This window comes from Equus przewalskii, chromosome 15 (assembly GCF_037783145.1).
Source record: "Equus przewalskii isolate Varuska chromosome 15, EquPr2, whole genome shotgun sequence".
Taxonomy (NCBI): Eukaryota; Metazoa; Chordata; class Mammalia; order Perissodactyla; family Equidae; genus Equus; species Equus przewalskii.
In genome coordinates this window covers 36,025,843-36,044,184 of record NC_091845.1, presented here as the reverse complement: position 1 = coordinate 36,044,184, position 18,342 = coordinate 36,025,843, and the positions used below count along the sequence as shown (strand labels likewise).

General features: G+C 46.4%; 1 protein-coding gene across 5 annotated transcripts in view; it reads right to left on the bottom strand.

Annotated features, from left to right (window-relative positions):
• Positions 1-14,363: 14,363 nt before the first annotated feature.
• Positions 14,364-18,342, bottom strand: part of DCP1A (decapping mRNA 1A) — a 56,060-nt gene continuing 52,081 nt past the window's right edge. For all 5 annotated transcript variants that reach the window (XM_008513141.2, XM_008513142.2, XM_008513143.2 and 2 more), the window contains one exon: positions 14,364-18,314. In XM_008513141.2, the coding sequence (XP_008511363.1) occupies positions 18,234-18,314 (81 nt within the window). In that variant the 3' untranslated portion in view covers positions 14,364-18,233. The remainder of the gene's footprint in view (positions 18,315-18,342) is intronic.

Here is an 18,342-nt window from a genome sequence, read left to right as displayed (position 1 = left end):
CCATATTTCAGGAGCTCTTGGCCTTCCCTAAGATCAGCTTCAGAACCACAATCCGTGGGGGCCAGCCTGGTGGCGCAGCGGTTAAGTGCACACGTTCCACTTCGGTGACCTGTTCGGATCCCAGGTGCAGACATGGCACCACTTGGCAAGTCATGCTGTGGTGGGCGTCCCACATATAAAGTAGAGGAAGATGGGCATGGATGTTAGCTCAGGGCCAGTCTTCCTCAGCAAAAAGAGGAGGATTGGCGGCAGATGTTAGCTCAGGGCTAATCTTCCTCAAAAAAAAAAAACAACAACAACAAACAGCAATCCTGGACTGGCTGGAGGTGTTGCCAACACCCTGTTTGTCCCAGGTGGTACTCCTGCCCCCAGGTTCTGGGTCTTTATTCAGCCACATGCACCCCACAAATCACATGGCAGTTGGGAGGGAGACTTCAGGTCCTGCAGATCGCAGCTTTCTGCCTGGCTTCCAGCTGCCATTTTTGCTCCTCTGCTCCCCTACCTTCCTCTCCTCCCCCTTTCAGCCTCCCGTTCGCACTCACATGGCTGCCAGAGAGAACTCCTGTTGGTGTCCCTCCACCCTTAGAATAAAATTCAGGCCCCTCCATGGCATGTATGCTCTGTCCCCCCAACTCTCGACCTCTTCTGTTTCCCTCCACTTGTGCCCTCTACTCCCACCCTATTCCAGCCACACTGGTCTTCTTGCTTTCCTTAAAAAACACTAGGCTCACTCAACCTAGAGTCTTTTGTACGTGCTGTTCCCTGAGCCAATAATGCTGTTCCCTGAGCCGATAATACTGTTCTTGAACATCACATTGCCTGGACCTAGACCAGCCCTCTTTCCCTCCCATCCCCTCTCTTAGTTTCTGCAGTGCTCTCCTCTTAGTTGCATGACCTTATGTCAGCTCCAGGAGAGTAGGGATGTGTTCTCTCGTCCCTGGCTCTACCCCCAGAAACGACAACTGTGTCTCATATACAGTAGGTGCTCAATAAATACCTGTGGAATGAAAGTGTGATGTTTCATGACTTGCCCAAGGTCACACAGCCAGCAACCTCCAGAGCTGCACCCGAGGAGAGAAGGCATCCAAGAGACCTCAGGAGAGGGAGTCTGGCCCACTCAGGCCTGCGCCCTCCATTCCAGTCTTTCCAGGACTCAGGACACAAAGATTCTTTGTTGGAAGGTAGGAAGTGGTACAGACATTCTCCTGCCAGCATCAGGTGTCAGCAAAGACCACAGTGACCTGAGAGTAGAGCCACACGCAGGAGTCTGAGCCATCCCCCAGGACCCGTCCAGGGCCTGGGGAGAAGGGCACCCTTAGGGGAGCCAGGATAGTACAGGCCCCATATGAGAGTCCCCCAGAGCTGGCTCCCCAGGGACCTCCAGGATCACTGGAAGGGACTTGAGAGGGAAATAGGGGTGACACACAGCTTAGCATTGTTTTGGGGTGCTTAGTTGAGTGTAGTTTTTGGTCACTGTGAGTGCTGATGGACCGTAATGGCTGCGTGGAGTGGAATAGGGAGCAGCAGAATGCTGAGCTGCGTTTCAGAAGGAAGTGCCAGGACCAATCGGCAATGCTGGGCAGAGGCAACTGGGTGGAGACTGGCAGTGTAGGGTCACACATTTCTCTCCTCTGCTGGTGCTGCAGTGATCCAGAGATGGCTGCACATGGGCCCGGTGGGAGGAAGCCAGGGTTGCCAACCTGTCTCACATGGGTGTGCATGCATACACACACACACACACACACACTGCTCCCTTGCACTGTTTCCCATGTGTCTTGTCCTGCCCTGGAGACTGCACGTTGACATCACCACAGCACCTTCTTGGCCTCCAGCATAAGGCACAGAGCAGAGCCAAGGTCCAGCTCCTCCTGCTGCTCAGCCCCGGTCACCCGGCCGGACCCTCGGGTGTGAAGGCCCCCACGATGCGGGTGCCCTTTGACCAGGAACTCTGTGTCTGGGAGATGATCCTGAGGGAAGCTCTACCCGCAAAGGTGCCTATGATAGCAGAGGGCAGAGGCTGGTGGGGGCCTGAGAGGTCATTCCACCCATCAGGATGAAGACCAAGCCTCCTGAGAAATGGGTTTACTTTAATGTATATTGACTTGGGGACAGAAATGGGAAGGGCCTGTGGGGAAATGTAGCTCCTAATGGTCCCAATGACCAGAAATGACAGTCCCCTAGCTGGCTAGGTCCTGAGAATTGCCTGAAGCAGTTATTCAGCACGCAGATCTCCAGGCCCCACACCTAACCTTCTCAATCAGCATCTTTGGAGTTGGGCCTAGGACTCTGCATTTCTAAGAAGAACTTAAGGCAATTCTTTTTTTTTTTTTGGAAGATTAGCCCTGAGCTAACATCTGCCGCCAATCCTCCTCTTTTTGCTGAGGAAGACTGGCCCTGAGCTAACATCCATGCCCATCTTCCTCTACTTTATATGTGGGACGCCCACCACAGCATGGCTTGCCAAGCGGTGCCATGTCTGCACCCGGGATCCCAACCAGTGAATCCCGGGCCACTGAAGCGGAATGTGAGCACTTAACTGCTGCGCCACCAGGCTGGCCCCCTTTCAGGCAATTCTGTTCTGGAGTTCTGAGAACTCTCCAGAGGAAAACACTGGGAAGACCATTAGGACCTGGGTTCTGGACCTGGACAGACCTGGGTTCAACCCCTTGTTGGATGTCACATAGGGCCGAGTGCGGTGCAGCAGGTGAAGCCTTGAATGCCCACCACGTGGTGGGAAGATGTCTGTGATCCACTGTTAATGGAGTAAAAGCAACGTATGCAACAGCAGGTAGCATGTGGTCTTATTTCTGTCAAAGAGAAATAAAGGGATGTGTGTGCATGAGTGTCATGTATGTGCGTGGGCAAAGCAAGGAGGCTGCCAGGATGGGCTCCAAGCCATGGGGGACTTTGGAGTGTGGGACTGAGGGGGACTTTCAGTTTCTACTTTATGAGTTTCTCTTTCACTGAAATTTAATGCCAGTAAACATGGTTGACTTTTATAATCTGAAGAAAGCAAAACAAAATTCCGTCTTGAAAAGCATGCTGTTGAGGTCAGGGGATGCATTTTTGTGAATGCACTTTTTCTCATGATTTCCCATGCTTATGTAAAGCTGCCCCCGTGTTTCATAAGCCAGGCTGCTACCCTGGGTGTTTTGGGTTGGGAGCAAACCCCCAGGCAGTGGGTGCTCACCGGGGCGGCCCCTCCTGCCCTTGCTTTGCTGCCCACATGAGACTCGGGCAGAGCTATCCTGATGTGCTCCTGCACGTCCACCGAGCGGGCACTGATGAGGCGTGAACAGCCCTGAGCAGCTGCGTTCCTGAGTGACAGCACTGGGCATCGCTTTGGCATGGCTGGGCTGGCGTGTGCTCCTGGGGCACGCCTGGGCTGGGCGCTGGGGCCCCCAAGCCAGCATGGAACTTGCAGTGGGGCCAACATCCCAGTCTGGGTCCTCAGGACACTTTCCTTGACTTGTATCCAGGGCTTACAGCCTGCAGGGCCCTGGGATGCCTCCTGTGCGGGGCGTGTCCAGCCTGTGCCCACCAGTGCCTAGGAGAGGGCCCACACCTGGCACTCTATACAGGCCTGTGGGTTGATTAAGTTTTAATAAACCCATCTCTCGTCTCAATGCCTGAAATTTCCTTCCACAGGAATCTTTTGAGAGATGCTTCTTTCGATAATGCTCCCCCCAGGAAGGTGAGATCACACAGTTAGGCTCACTCATGGAACCTCTGATGTTTCTTCAGTCGACTTTTGTTTTTGAAAACACTTTTTCCTCTAAACATAAAAGTAAAACATGCTCGTCATAAAAACCTGGAAGGTATAGAAAATTCAATAGTAAACTAAAATCATGCATAATCTCACCCAAAGAGGACCACTGCTAAAGACATTTGCTCATTTGACAAATATTGATTTATTATAATTGCTGTGAAGAAAATAAAACAAGGCCAAGGGTCAGGGGCTGGAGAGGGTCTGGAGAGTGGAGGTGGGGGCACATCCGGACCTCCGGGGTCAGCAAAGCTGAAACAGGTAGAGTCATTGCTCAACATGTGTTTGCTGTTGTGGGTTCTTTTCTTTGTTTTTTTACAAATTGTCAGGATCATATAAAATTTGCTGGTTTTCGCCTCCATTTTCCCATTAGCATGCCAAAATTCTTCAAAGATACCATTTTTACTAGCTGTGTACTGCCCCAGCGTAGAGCTACGTCCTCGTTTATCCACCACCCCTGGTGATGGGTGTTTCCACTGTTTCCAGTTTTTCTCCATGATGTACTGCCCTGCAGGTAACATTCTGATCTCTAAATCCTTGTCCTCCTGGCAGGTTATCTCTCGAACCAGAGGTCTCCATAGGAAACCACTGTGTCAGAGGGCGGCAACCCTTCTCAAGCTCTTGATACATATTTGGCAAAGAGCTCTCCAGAAACTCTGCTTCTGTAGCCCAGTCACCTTTGCCTCTAACTGGAGAGGTCCCAGCATGTGCTCTGGGAGAGACTGGAGGGAGGAAATCCGGAGCTGCATGGTCTCGGTGGATCCCAGCCCTTCTCTGGGCTTCACTCTCCTCATATCTATACAATGGGCTCATTCCCAAAACACACAGAGGTTGTGCTCTCCCTTTCTGCCTCTGTCTGCCTGGAGGAGCAAATTCAATGGAGGTTAGCAGGGCTGGGAGGCTGCTGCCATTTTCACAAGACTGAGCTCTTCCTGGCAGTGGTATGTAGGCCAAGGGAGGTATTGACCCCCGTGGCCAGTAAGCAAAGGGAAAATGAATGAGAAGAGAGAATTCTGAGATGAGTTATGCAGGTGGCTCTCTCCAGGACATCTACAGACTCTGGGCCCTGGGCACTGGGTGAGCCCTACGGGAGGGAGGCAAATGTGGGGAAAGGGAACCTGGAGACAGGAGATAACCCACCAGCTACTTGTCTTGGCTGGGAGACAGCTCATCCCAGCACATGTGGCTCCTTTCTTTCCCTTGTATGGCATTTTTTCTTTTTAATCACAGCTTTATTGAGATATAATTAACAGACCATGAAATTCACCCTTTTAAAGTGTACAACTCAGTGATTTTTGGAGTGTTCTAGAGTTGTGCAAGTATTACCACTATCTAATTTTAGAACATTTTCATCACCCCTAAAAGAAACCTGTACCCATGAGCAGTCGCTCCCTATTTTCTCCTCTCCCCCAGCCCCTGGCAACCTCTACTCTACTTTCTGTCTCTCCATGGAGTTGCCTGTTTTGGACATTACATGTAAATGGAATCGTACAATATGTGGTCTTTGTGACTGACTCCCTTGACTCAGCATAACGTTTTCAAGGCTCATCCACGTTGTAGTGTGTCAGTCCTCCATCCTTTTTTATTGATGAATAAATCTCCATTGTATGGATATACCACATTTTGTTTATTCATTCATGGGTTGCTGGACATTTGGGTTGTTTCCACTGTTTTGCTATTATGAATAATGCTGCTTTGAATGTTGATGTAAAAGTTTTTGTGTGGGTAAATGTTTCCAGTTCTCTTGGGTATAACCTAGGAGTAGAAATACTGGGTCATTTGGCAATTTGATGTTTAACCGTTTGAGGACCCGCCAAACTGTTTTCCAAAGTGGCTGCACCATTTTACAATTTACCTGCAATGGATGAGGGTCCCGATTTCTCTACATGCTTGTCAACACTTGTTACCATCTGTCTTTTTTTTTTTATTACATTCATAATAGTTCACATCATTGCGAAATTTCACTTGTACATTATTTCTTGTCCGTCACCATATGAGTGCTCCCCTTCACCCCCTGTGCCCACCCCTCACCCTGCTTCCCCTGGTAACCACTGAACTGTTCTCTTTGTCCATGTGCTTGTTTATATTCCACGTATGAGTGAAATCATATCGTGTTTGTCTTTCTCAATCTGGTTTATTTTGCTTAGCATAGTTTCCTCCAGGTCCATCCATCTTGTTACAAATGGGATGATTTTGTCTTTTTTTAATGGCTGAGTAGTATTCCATTGTATATAAATATATATATATATATATATACCACATCTTCTTTATCCAATCATGGGTCGATGCGCATTTGGGTTGCTTCCATGTCTTGGCTATTGTGAATAGTGCTGCAACGAACATAGGGGTGCATATGTTACTTTAGAATGTTGATTTCAAGTTGTTTGGGTAGATATCCAGTAGTGGGATAGCTGGGTCATATGGTATTTCTATTTTTAGTTTTTTGAGGAATCTCCATACTGTTTTCCGTAGTGGCTGCACGAGTTGGTGTTCCCACCAGCAGTGTATGAGCGTTCCCTTTTCTCCACACCCTCTCCAATATTTGGGTTGTTTTTTTTTTAAAAGATTTTATTTTTTTCCTTTTTCTCCCCCAAAGCCCCCCAGTACATAGTTGTGCATTTTTACTTGTGGGTCCTTCTAGTTGTGGCATGTGGGATGCCGCCTCAGCATGGCTTGATGAGCAGTGCCATGTCCAAGCCCAGGATTCGAACCGACGAAACACTGGGCCGCCTGCAGCAGAGCGCACGAACTTAACCACTTGGCCACGGGGCCAGCCCCTCCAATATTTGTTGTTTTTAGTCTTGGTGATTATAGCCATTTTAATGACTGTTAGGCAGTATCTTAGTGTAGTTTTGATTTGCATTTCCCTGATGACTAGTGATCTTGAACATCTTTTCATGTGCTTATCGGCCATCTGTGTATCTTCTTTGGGAAAACGTCTGCTCATATCCTCTGCCCATTTTTTGATCAGGCTGTTTGTTTTTTTGTTGTTCAGTTGTGTGAGTTCCTTATATATTATGGAGATTAACCCCTTGTCTGATATATGATTTGCAAAATCATTTTTCTCCCAATTGGTGGGTTGTCTTTTTGTTTTGATCCTAGTTTCTTTTGCCTTACAGAAGTCTGACGAAGTCCCACTTGTTTATTTTTTCTTTTGTTTCCCTTGTCTGAGAAGACATGGTATTTAAGTTCGATGTCAGAGAGTGTACTACCTATATTATCCTCCAGGAGTTTTAAGGTTTCAGGACTTATCTTCAAGTCTTTGATCCATTTTGAGTTTATTTTTGTGTATGGCATGAAATAATGGTCTACTTTCATTCTTTTGCAAGTGGTTGTCCAGATTTCCCAACACCATTTATTGAAGAGACTATCTTTTCTCCATTGTATGTTCTTGGCACTTTTGTCGAAGATTAGCTGTCTGTAGATGTGCGGTTTTATTTCTGGGTTTTCAGTTTTGTTCCCTTGATCTCTGTGCCTGTTTTTGTACCAATACTATGTTGTTTTGATTACTATGGCTTTGTAGTACATTTTGAAGTCAGGGATTGTGATGCCTCCAGCTTTGTTCTTTTTTCTCAGGATTGCTTTAGCAATTCGGGGTCTTTGGTTGCCCCATATGAATTTTAGGATTCCTTGTTCTATTTCCATGAAGAATGTCGTTGGGATTCTGATTGGGATTGCATTGAATCTGTAGATTGCTTTGGGTAGTATGGACATTTTAACCATGTTTATTCTTCCAATCCATGTGCATGGAATGTCTTTTCATTTCTTTATGTTGTCATCCACTTCTTTCAACAATGTCTTACAGTTTTCATTGTATAAGCCCTTCACCTCCTTGGTTACATTTATTCCTAGATATTTTATTCTTTTTCTTGCAATTGTAAGTGGAATTGTATTCTTGAGTTCTCTTTCTGTAGGTTCATTATTAGACTACAGAAATGAAACTGATTTTTGTAAGTTGATTTTGTATCCTGCAACTTTGCTGTAGTTGTTAATTATTTCTAATAGTTTTCTGATGGATTCTTCAGGGTTTTCTATATATAAGATCACGTCATCTGCAAACAGCGAGAGTTTCACTTCTTCACTCCCTATTTGGATTGCTTTTATTCCTTTCTCTTGGCTAATTGCTCTGGCCAAAACCTCCAGTACTATGATGAATAAGAGTGATGAGAGTGGGCATCCTTGTCTTGTTCCTGTTCTCAGAGGGATGGCGTTCAGTTTTCCCCCATTGAGTATGATGTTGGCTGTGGGCTTGTCATATACGGCCTTTACTATGTTGAGGTAATTTCCCCATTTTGCTGTCTCCATTTTGTTAAGAGTTTTTATCATAAATGGCTGTTGGATCTTGTCAAATGCTTTCTCTGCATCTATTGAGATGATCATGTGGTTTTTATTCCTCATTTTGTTAATGTGGTGTATCACATTGATTGATTTGCGGATGTTGAACCATCCCTGTGACCCTGGTATAAATCCTACTTGATCATGATGCATGATCTTTTTGATGTATTGCTGTATTCGGGTTGCCAATATTTTGTTGAGGATTTTTGCATCTATGTTCACCAGCGATATTGACCTGTAGTTTTCCCTTTTTGAGCTGTCCTTGTCAGGCTTTGGTATCAGAGTGATGTTGGCCTTGTAGAATGTGTTGGGAAGCATTCTGTCTTCCCTAATTTTTTCGAATAGCCTGAGAGGGATGGGTATTAAATCCTCTTTGAAAGTTTGATACAATTCCCTAGGGAAGCCATCTGGTCCTGGGCTTTTATTTTTTGGGATGCCCCATCTGTCTTTTTTATTTTAACCATCCTAGTAGGTGTGAAGTAATACCTCATGGTCATTTTGTCATTTATTGCTTTTAGAAGCACTATATAAGCAACCAATATTCCTTGTAGAAAAATTGGAAATTTAACAAAAATACTATGATGGTCCACTTTATGTGTCAATTCAGCTATGCTGGAGTCTCCAGTTATTCATCAAACACTAACCTAGGTGTTGCTGTGATGGATGGTATCTTGTAGATGTGATTAAAGTTCGGAATCAGTGGATTTTAAGTAAAGGAGATTATTCTAGATAATCTGGGTGGACCTGATTCAGTTGGTTGAAAGGCTGAAGAAGAAAGCAATTCCACCTGTGGTAGCAGTTCTGCTTGTGGCCGAGCCTCCAGCCTTCCCGTCCTGATGGTCTGTGCTTCCGACTTGGCTAGCCAGCCCCCACAATGGAGCAAGCCAATTCCTTGCAACAAGTCTCTTAATACAGATCTCCTATGGGTTCTGCTTCTCTGCTTGGTCTCTCATTGATATACACACGAAGAAAAAAACTTCATCCCCCATAATCCCACCCTCCAGAGAGCACCACGGACAACTTTTCAGTTATTTCCTTCAAGACTTTTTTCCTCTTTCTATCCATGAACATAAATATTTTAAATAAGGTCTCAAACCCTTTGCACGTCTTGTTTTCGTGTACATCGCTGTGCATCTTAAATCCTTTCCCACAGAGCCCACCCGCTTTTCTCCCCCAGGTGCAGAGGAAGATCAATCACTGTCCCTCTTTGGTTGGACATTTGCATCGCTTCTGCATTTAAACTGTAACAAATAATTCTTGTGCTTTCACTCCAGCCAGCACTGTGCTTCCGGGAGAGAGGGCTTTTTTCCAGTCAACACCGTATGTCCTTGGCCAATCCCAGGATCAGACTGGGTGGTTGATCCTCTGAGTCACTCGGAAGACCTGGGGCTGCAGAGACCTCGCGCTCCTGAAAGGTGAGCACCCGTATGGAGCCCTGCCAAGCCCTGCCAGGCCTGCTTTCCTTGTCCGTAAGGAAAAGATGCCTAGTCATTGTAGCTTGCAATTTGAGTAGTGGAGCCTGGGCACCTCCCTGGGTGGGGAGCAGGGAGCTACCTCCACAGCCTCGGACAGCTCCTTCCCAGGGGTGCCTTGCCAGGCTGGGCTGGGACAGTGCTCTTTAGTCCAGGCACTTTTAGGGCAGTTGGGCCCCACCTTGCAGGGGCTGCTGGACAGAGTAGGGGGAGAGCTTCACATTTGGCCCCTTTTCTCAGAGCTCCTGGGTTTCCCTGGGCAAGCTGGCGTGGTGGAGGTGGCTCTTTTGTTCCTGTGGATATTAAAGATGAACGTGTTGTTTTACTGTGGGGGGATTAAGCAGATTTTCCCTGGGCAGTTGCTGACTCTCTGAAGAGAGTGGTTACTTAGGGTTGGACGAAAGCGCCCTGGAGAAGGGCATGTAGGGGGCCCTTTCACAGCTCTGAGCCACAGGAAATGCGAAGGCATTAACGGTGCCTCCCTCGCCAGGCCATTGAGTGGGAGGATTCTCGAGGAGATGCAGGAAGCCCCAAGGCCAGGTTAGTTGCCCTCCAAACACATGGCTTTTACTCTCACTCTCTCCTACCCCCGCCCTGAATCAGCACAGCAGCCAGGTGGCTGTCCTGTTCTGGAGACTTAGGGAGGCCTTGGTAAAGCATCGCTTTGTACTCCTGTGCAAACAGAAAAGTGCTGTGGCTGCCATCACCTGGTCAGGACCGAGAAACGGTTTTGCCATCCTTGACTCTTTGATTCGCTCATCAGTACATTCGTGCTAGATGCCTGGGGAAGAATGATGATCCTGTCTCGGTTCTTGGCTCACAGGTCACAGGTCACAGGTTGGCAGGGACCATGTGTACACGTGGCACTGTCCTGTGATCTGTACAAAAGAATTGTCTGCTGAGGGTGCAGATCATGGAAGGCTCCAAGGAGGAGGCGACCATGGACAGCAAGTTTTGAAATAACAGTGTTCCCTGCAACAGAATTACCCCTGAGTCAAGCTGGCATGGGTGAGGGGAACTGAGGCAATAAACCCACTTTAAATTTTAAAACACTGTATTGGAAAGCAGCAACGGCTGTGGAGGGAAAGAGTGAGCTGGGCCTACACCCACCTCCTGCCCTGGGCCTCAGTTTCCCTGCTCTGCCAGTGTCCTGGCAGGATGCCTCTGAGCCTCTCATGCCCACCTCTGGCCTAGGCTGAGAAGCCCTCTGAGAGCCACACGTGCGAGGGGTGATGGGGAATCATCACAGTGGGTGAAGCAGCCCCTCCGCCCATCAAGGCCCCGTCCCGGGAGCGCCACCTCTGTCATTTCAAAGTGTTCTCCAAAATGTTCCAGGGACCCAGACGCTTTCTCCACCTGCCGTGAACCCAGAGGGAGGCGGGGTAGGTCCGCTTCAGGTCTTGCCTCCGCTGCTCTCTAGCTGGGTGAACTTGGACTGATTGCCTTAGGCAAATTACTCAATCGTCAGTTCCCTCGTCTGAAAAATGAGGTGACAACATGCGTCTCCCAGCTGCTTGTGAGGGTGGAATTCACCGTATTCCACAAATAGTGACACGCACCTCCACTACGTGCCACACCGGGTACAAAGGGGCTCAAGCAGCCCCGGTTCTCCTCACAGCCACAGCCTCACGGGAGCAGCACACACTCCCATGGGCGTGTGTGGGGGCGTGTGTGCCATGGTGTCTGGGGCAGAATAGCTGCAACCTCTAGCCGCAAGGGTCAGATGAGGACTAACAGCATGTGCGAGTGTCCCTCCTCCCACCTGCCTGCACTTTCTCTGCCCCGTCCCTGAGACACAGACGGAGGAGGTGCTGGGGGATCAAAGGTGCCCTTTCCATCACACCTGGCCCATCGTTCAAGGACTCCAGAGTCCTCCGGGAGCACTGATTAATAAGCTCACTGTCTTGGGCTGGAGTGCAAACTGCTCTTCAGTCCCCTTTTGGGCAAGAACCCAGGTGAGTCAGGGCGATGGGTGCTGACAGCCGGGGCTGTGGGCGATGGAGGGGTGCGGGAGGCTGACTCCCATGTGCGTTGGGCCCTGGACAGGCTCTTTGTGGGAGAGCTGCGATCTTTTGGGTGGGGTGGGGAGAAGTGTCAGAGTGAAGACCAGGGCTTCTCAACGGGGGCATTTTGAGAATTTGTGTAGATGCCCAAGTATTTACATGTTTAACATGGAACATTTCATTATACATTGTTTAAAATTTCTCCTTTATATCACAATTAAGGCATTATTTTGAAATGATGTGTGTAGGCACAGGTTGCATTCTCTATGAATTCCAGGTCAGGAGGGGAAAGGGGGAATTACAAAATATTTGTTAAAAAGGAGGTGAGTGGCCTGCCCAGTGGAGGCTCCTGGTCAGACCACATGGGCTCACCCCAATTGGGGGCTACTGCCGGCGCACACCACTGTTAGTCCCTTTTCCCTTCAAAAGGGCCTGGTGGGGGGCAGAGGTCAAACAGAAGTAGGGCAACCTCTCAGTGTCAGCAGGATGGGGAGAGGGTATTAGCCAGCTTTATTCAGGGGAAAGACCCCTTCTTGGGAGAGGCCTGGGAGGGGCAAACTCTCCGGGCAGGGGGATATCAGAGATAGAAACGACAAAATGGGGCTTGGGTAGCAAAATGTGTAGCGGTCCAGGTTTTGCACCTGCTTCAGAAGCCAACACTCCAAGAGACTCCACAGACAACAGGCGTGGTTTGCTAAGGGTGCCTCCTCGAGATTTGCCCCGGACCAGGCAGTGCCAGACTCATCTTTCTGGAGTGACAGGGACCTGGCAAGAAAATAGCCATTCCTGTGGTCTGTGGCTGCCTGCTGGGCTCCACATTCCGGGCCCCTTTTCAGACTGACGGACTGTATCAGTCTAACCACAGCCAGTGCCTCTGCACCTCCCAGGGACGACAGGAAGTTGGTGTCCTTTGTGCCGGGGTTGTTGTGTTCTCGAGGCTGCACTTTGAACACCCACCTCTCAGGTGTGGAGCAGCTTACATGAGAATGCACCCGAAGCACGCAGCACATGACAAACGCCAGTTATGATTACTTGTGGAACTGCACTTCAAATTCATTCAAACTCATCTGAAAGAAATGCATGGGGAACATGATGTGACTCGCGAGGACTTTGCATCACCTCCTTTGAAGCCATTCTACCTCTGTTGGTTGTAAGAAATCTCTTACATTGAATCATAAGCTAATTTAGCCTGGTGAACCTTAAGAGACGTGTGTCAGGCTCGTGCGACGCTGGGAGCCCCATCCTCCTTCCCACCAGTGTTTGGACAGCACAGGTTCGCCAGGGGTTCCATCTGTATGAGTATGGCAGCTGTCTTCTTGCCTAACTCCAATTAGCAAACTCTAGAAGGTTTAGAATCTTGAATTGATCTAAGCCCTTTAGAAACCTGTTAGCTTCTTTACATTTAACAGAGAAACCCAGTATGCGCTGTCTGAAAGATGGAAATGTAGGATGAGCACCAGTGTTCATCTGAGTGACTGTCTCTTGATGCTCTTCCCTTCTGCGTTCCAAGGACCTGGCTTCATCTAAAGACGAGCTTCCCTCACAGTGACAACTCGGCAGCCTGATTTCTAGCTTCTCATCCAGTAGGAGGCTGGCTGGTTCTGATGCTCTCTGAGACAAACACTTCTTCCCAGAAGGCTCAACAATCTCTCTCTAACCTATGAACCAGCATGCATAAAGAGAGTGAAAACGTCATTAGGAACTTCCTAGAAACCTAAAACTCTATCCTTTACAGCTCTTACCACTGACTTTAGTTTTTTATGAAATTCCAATGAACCTAGTTACCTGGTTTCCTAGGTTATGACAGACGAAAAACAGCAGGTGAGCAGACCACTCTTAATAGTGGTGACGAGTGACCTAAGAAACTATAAAAAGCAATCTAGAATAATTTATCATGGAGGCAACGGAGTCAAGAAAGGAATAACAGATCAGCTCTCCAGCCTGCTTGGCTTCAGGTCCTTGACCCACCACTGGCTTAGTAAGCAACCTTTGGCACATCCCTCAATCACTCTCAGCTTCAACTTCCTTCTCCTTAAAATGGGTTATTGTGAAGGTCAAGAAAACAGTGGGACAGCGATCCTTAAGTGTTGAATGCACATGTAGTGTTAATGACGACTGGTGTGTGGGCATAAAAACCAGTCATAAAGCAAGAGTTAGCACAGCTCTGCTCTAAGAAAGCAGGCAGGTGTAGCAAACATTTTGGGGAGAATTTCGTTTGGAAACATATTAAAATGTTACCAAATAATAGGGAGATACATGATTAACTCATTTTTTTTTTCTTTAAAGTTTTCTCTATTTCCCATAACGATCATATTTTCCTTTCCTCCTTCCCTCTTTCTTTCCTTATCATCCTATATGCCTGGCACATGACAGCTCAATAACCATGAGTTGAGTGAGTGTGGGAAACGTCCCAGACGTGAAGTCCCCTATGAAACAGTGCTCTGGGCGCTGACTAGTTGGAACTGTAGCCTCTATCTGGGAACACTTGGAGGAGTAAATGAAGTTCCTTAGATGCCCGCTCATATCTCTTACACACACAATGCTGAGCTCCTGGGGAGGGAAGTGCTCATTGAATTGACAGACACCGGCTTTTTCAGACCTAAGAACCCACGTGGCATGTGCTCCAGCTGGCCGGGAACAGGCTGGACACAGGCAGACAAGTTTTCTGTGTCAGTTTTATTCTCTTGCCCCACCCCATCTCACTAGTATGAGGCTCTGGCAACGTGTAGCAACTCATTCAAAAGTTCCTATTTCTATAAATTAAATAAAAACACAATTAAAATTTGGTAGGTGCTAAAACTTGGTTTTGAACTTTTATTAAAAAAATATATTTGCAAACATATAAAATTTAGGATGAAAAATGCTCATTTGAAAACATGTAATAACTTAATATTTGCAAACATACACAGATGATATAAAATCCATACCATTAAAAACGTTACTGATGCAGTATTGCGCTCATGGAACAAAAATCTTGCTGTGATTCCAGAGCTTCTCATCCTCCCACTGCAGAAAACAGAGAGTCTGGTATACTGAAAGTCACGAGAGCACACAGCCAAAGCAGTAATACAGAATAAAAAACCACTCAGAACACATTATTTTAAAAACGTGTTTCTTAGGGAATCACACAGATAAAAGGGAAACACAATTTTGCATTTCCCCCACTCAAAGTGAACGATATTGCATCTCAGCATTTCAAATGAAGATGTTAAATATAAAACTGAGTGAGACATCGCACACATCTCTCCTGCTGAATCTGCTGAAGAACAGGCTCCTTGCGGCCCCGGCCCACTCAGGGAAATGTTCTCAAGAACAGCTTTTAAAGTCAGTGTAAGTTGCTTTACTTGGTTCCAATCTTAAGATTTTAGACACTTGAAAACACAGGGCACCACTGGTTCCAGAAGATACTATGAATACAAGTGGAGGAAACCAAAGCCAGGTCAGAAAGAAACACGTGCTCAGCAGCAAACGTGCAGCAAGAAGGCAGGACGCACGTCCCTGCGATGCGTGTCTTCACACGGACTGAGCCCACTCGTGCCTGTGCCACCTCTCATTTCTCTGTGTTCCGTTTGCCCAGAGTTACAGTATGATGGCTAATTTTGTTTTTTAAGCAGTTAGGCACCTTCAATTTCATGTTGCATTATTAGTAATACAATGGCAGTTATGGCCTCTACTACCAAAATGAGACAATTTCAAACTACATTCTTTGGGGAGGAGAGTAATAAAGCTGCACGGTTTAAAAATATTTACCTAGGAAAGGATTCAATGGGGTTTATAATTTTTACAAGGAAACATAAGCAGAAAAAGAACAAATGCTCTACATGTAAAATTGGGTCAGACATCTTCTAAACTAAGCCTGTACATCCTCCGGCAGAGAAGGACCCAGGTCAACTTGGGCTCTTGACAGAACAGCACTCTGATGGCTACTCACAAGCCTTCGACAGGAAGCTGTGGACATTCACATGCAGATGGCATGAAATGCTTCTCCTGACACCTACAGTCACTTGAAAACCTAGAATTCAGTCACACCTTACAAATCTCGGGAGAGGTGCACAATGAGGAGCTTCTGCCTTAAAGGAACAAGGCTGTCTGGAGATGCAGGAGTCCATTCAAAGACATCACATTAATTACATCATAAGTAGAGCAGTGACACCCACTGGGGTTGAGGGTGGGCATCTAGATAGACAGGGTGGCCTAAATGCAGGTCACCTAGAGTTCTGCAAAACCTAGCAAGAAGTCTCTCTGTTTTGGTGTCCTTTCTGATTAACTAAGGTTTAAAACTAGGGTTCCACTAAACTCCCTGCAGCAAGGTACATATGCAGCCTAAGCTAGCATGAGGTTCTGGACAGTAGCCTGAAGGAGGAATAAGGCAACTGAACCGTGACTGTCGGGCTAGGGTCATACAACTGCGACTGTGCAGGCGTGGCCTGAGTGTTCCAGGGACTCATTCTGGCCTGAACTTCCTGGTAATCGTGATGGTGAACTTCTGGTTTCTGAATTTTAAGTAAATGCTTTGAATACATGAATTTGGGAGTTGAAACAGGTTTATCCTTTTCAAGTCTCCATGACTTGGGCACTTAAAAGTTTACTTTCACACTAAGGAAACTTTATCACAGATTCTCTTTACCATCTATCATATTCATTCCTTGGGTTCAAGGGTGAACATCATCAGATTTGATTATAGACCCTCTTTACGATACTTCCTCAACTCATAATATCATACATACTCAAATCATCATTTCAATTCAAATGTCTATTATAATAAGAATCCCCTGACTCTTCCACTTACCAAAGCCCACTGAGACCACACTCGGGGTGTGATCAAACCTACCGGTGCAACTGTTTTCTGAGAACAGGCACGTGGCTCCCTGGACACTACCTCCTGGTGTCAGCAACACCTTCTATCTTACCATAAATTTCTCTTTCCCAGGTGGTGCATGAGCAATTCATTTCTGGTTGCTGAATTTACACACTACCTTTGAAAACAAACTATTTCTAATTGAGTCTGAGAACTTAGAAGCTTCCCTGACTTCTGCACAGTTCACAAGCAACTAGGGAGACAGCAACAGAAGACAGTAAACTGAGAAGCAGAAGAGTTGTCCAGGAAACATGTTTAGATTAACAAAAGCCAATCAAACAAAATATTCTTTATGCTAAAAAACTAAGACCAAACTAAAACACGCATGTAATTCACAAGTAATTTTCTAAAATCTCAGCTAGAAAAAAATCTATGGACTTCTGACTGAGTTACCATTAAAGCTTAAACGATTGTTCCTGAGGAACCATCACATCTGCCAGCGCTATTCACAGCTAATCCTTATGCTAGCTGGTTGAGCCAATTGGGTTTTCACCCCATCATTAAATAGTGCTCAGAAAAGTAAGCAGTGCATCTTAATTGGTTAAATACTACAAAATGACCTGTATCATAGAAACAAAGACACTTTCATTCAAAGAATATCTTAAAATTACTATTGCTGAAATAAATCAAAATCTACATTAAAATATTACTGATCACCATTACATGCCGTAAAAGAATAAATAGAAATCATGGCAGATCAATAGCAGCATACAAAGCATCTTTACATATTTTCACACTTTGGGCTGCAAAAGTACTCACAGCCTAGGAATACATTGGTAAAGTTCTGAATTTCACACTCTGTTTTTAACTCCATATTCTACAATAAAGTAAGGGCAGTGTGAATAACAGCTCCCTTTTCTGCATAGCTTTAAAACTATTCTCAGTAGACTCGAGGAATTAAACCAGAATGGCTTTGTCAGATTGGTCCACTGGTCCTTTTGTCAATGTTGAGGAAAACAATCAACAATGACTTCTGACTGTGTTTAGACAGAGAAGGAAAGTAAGGCTATGCTTCACACACAAACTTAACATTTTCGAAACCACTGAGAGTCTAACTTAAAGTGAACATTTCTGATAGAATTCAGGCTTTACCAGCCCCAGCCTTTGCTTCAAAGGTGTGACACGCCCGCTCCCACACCACCACAGGGCCCGTCAGGGCCCTATTCTAATGGTAACCCATGTTGGGAGCCCACCGCATGCCAGCACTGGGGACACTTAAAAACAAAACAGAATTAAGAAATTTCAGAACTTTTAAGGCCCAAATGGGGCATTCATATAAAACATACTTCACTTGAACAAATTAGTCCTAATTTGCCAACTTGAACATTGATCCTTAAATCATGAAGCCAATTAGCACAGAGCTGACTTCTGCTCTGTTCAGAACTTAACTATTAGCCTAATGCTCAAGTTTCTAGGGAGGAGGGGAGGGGGGAGTGGAGGCCGGAGGGGTGTGGGCAGGGCCGAACCGTGGCCGCTCCTCCCTAAGACCTTGAGAGTGAAAGCAAGCTGAGACTCAGGCTCCTTAGTCTCATACTTGCTCACAGCTAATGAAAACACCCATACAACTTAACACAATGGTCTTTTTTTTGTCAAAACAAAGGTCTGCTGGTGATGCTTCACAGTGAAACCTCCATTATCACTGAGAACGTCACTTGGAAAACATTCTTAAGGAACGAGTCTCTTTTTCATAGGCTCAATTTCAGGATTCTCAAAAGTCAATGTTCTGTTTAGAAGTTTCCATGATGAGGCCTACGTGTTTCTGAGGTCGACGTTCTGCCTTCAGATTCATCCTGCTCCAGTCATAGGTTGTGGTTGTCTTTGTTCTTGGTCAGAACCTGCAAGTAGACTTCATGAAGCATACTGAGGAAGCTGGAATCATTCTGGAAGAGATGGTAATGCCACATTTAC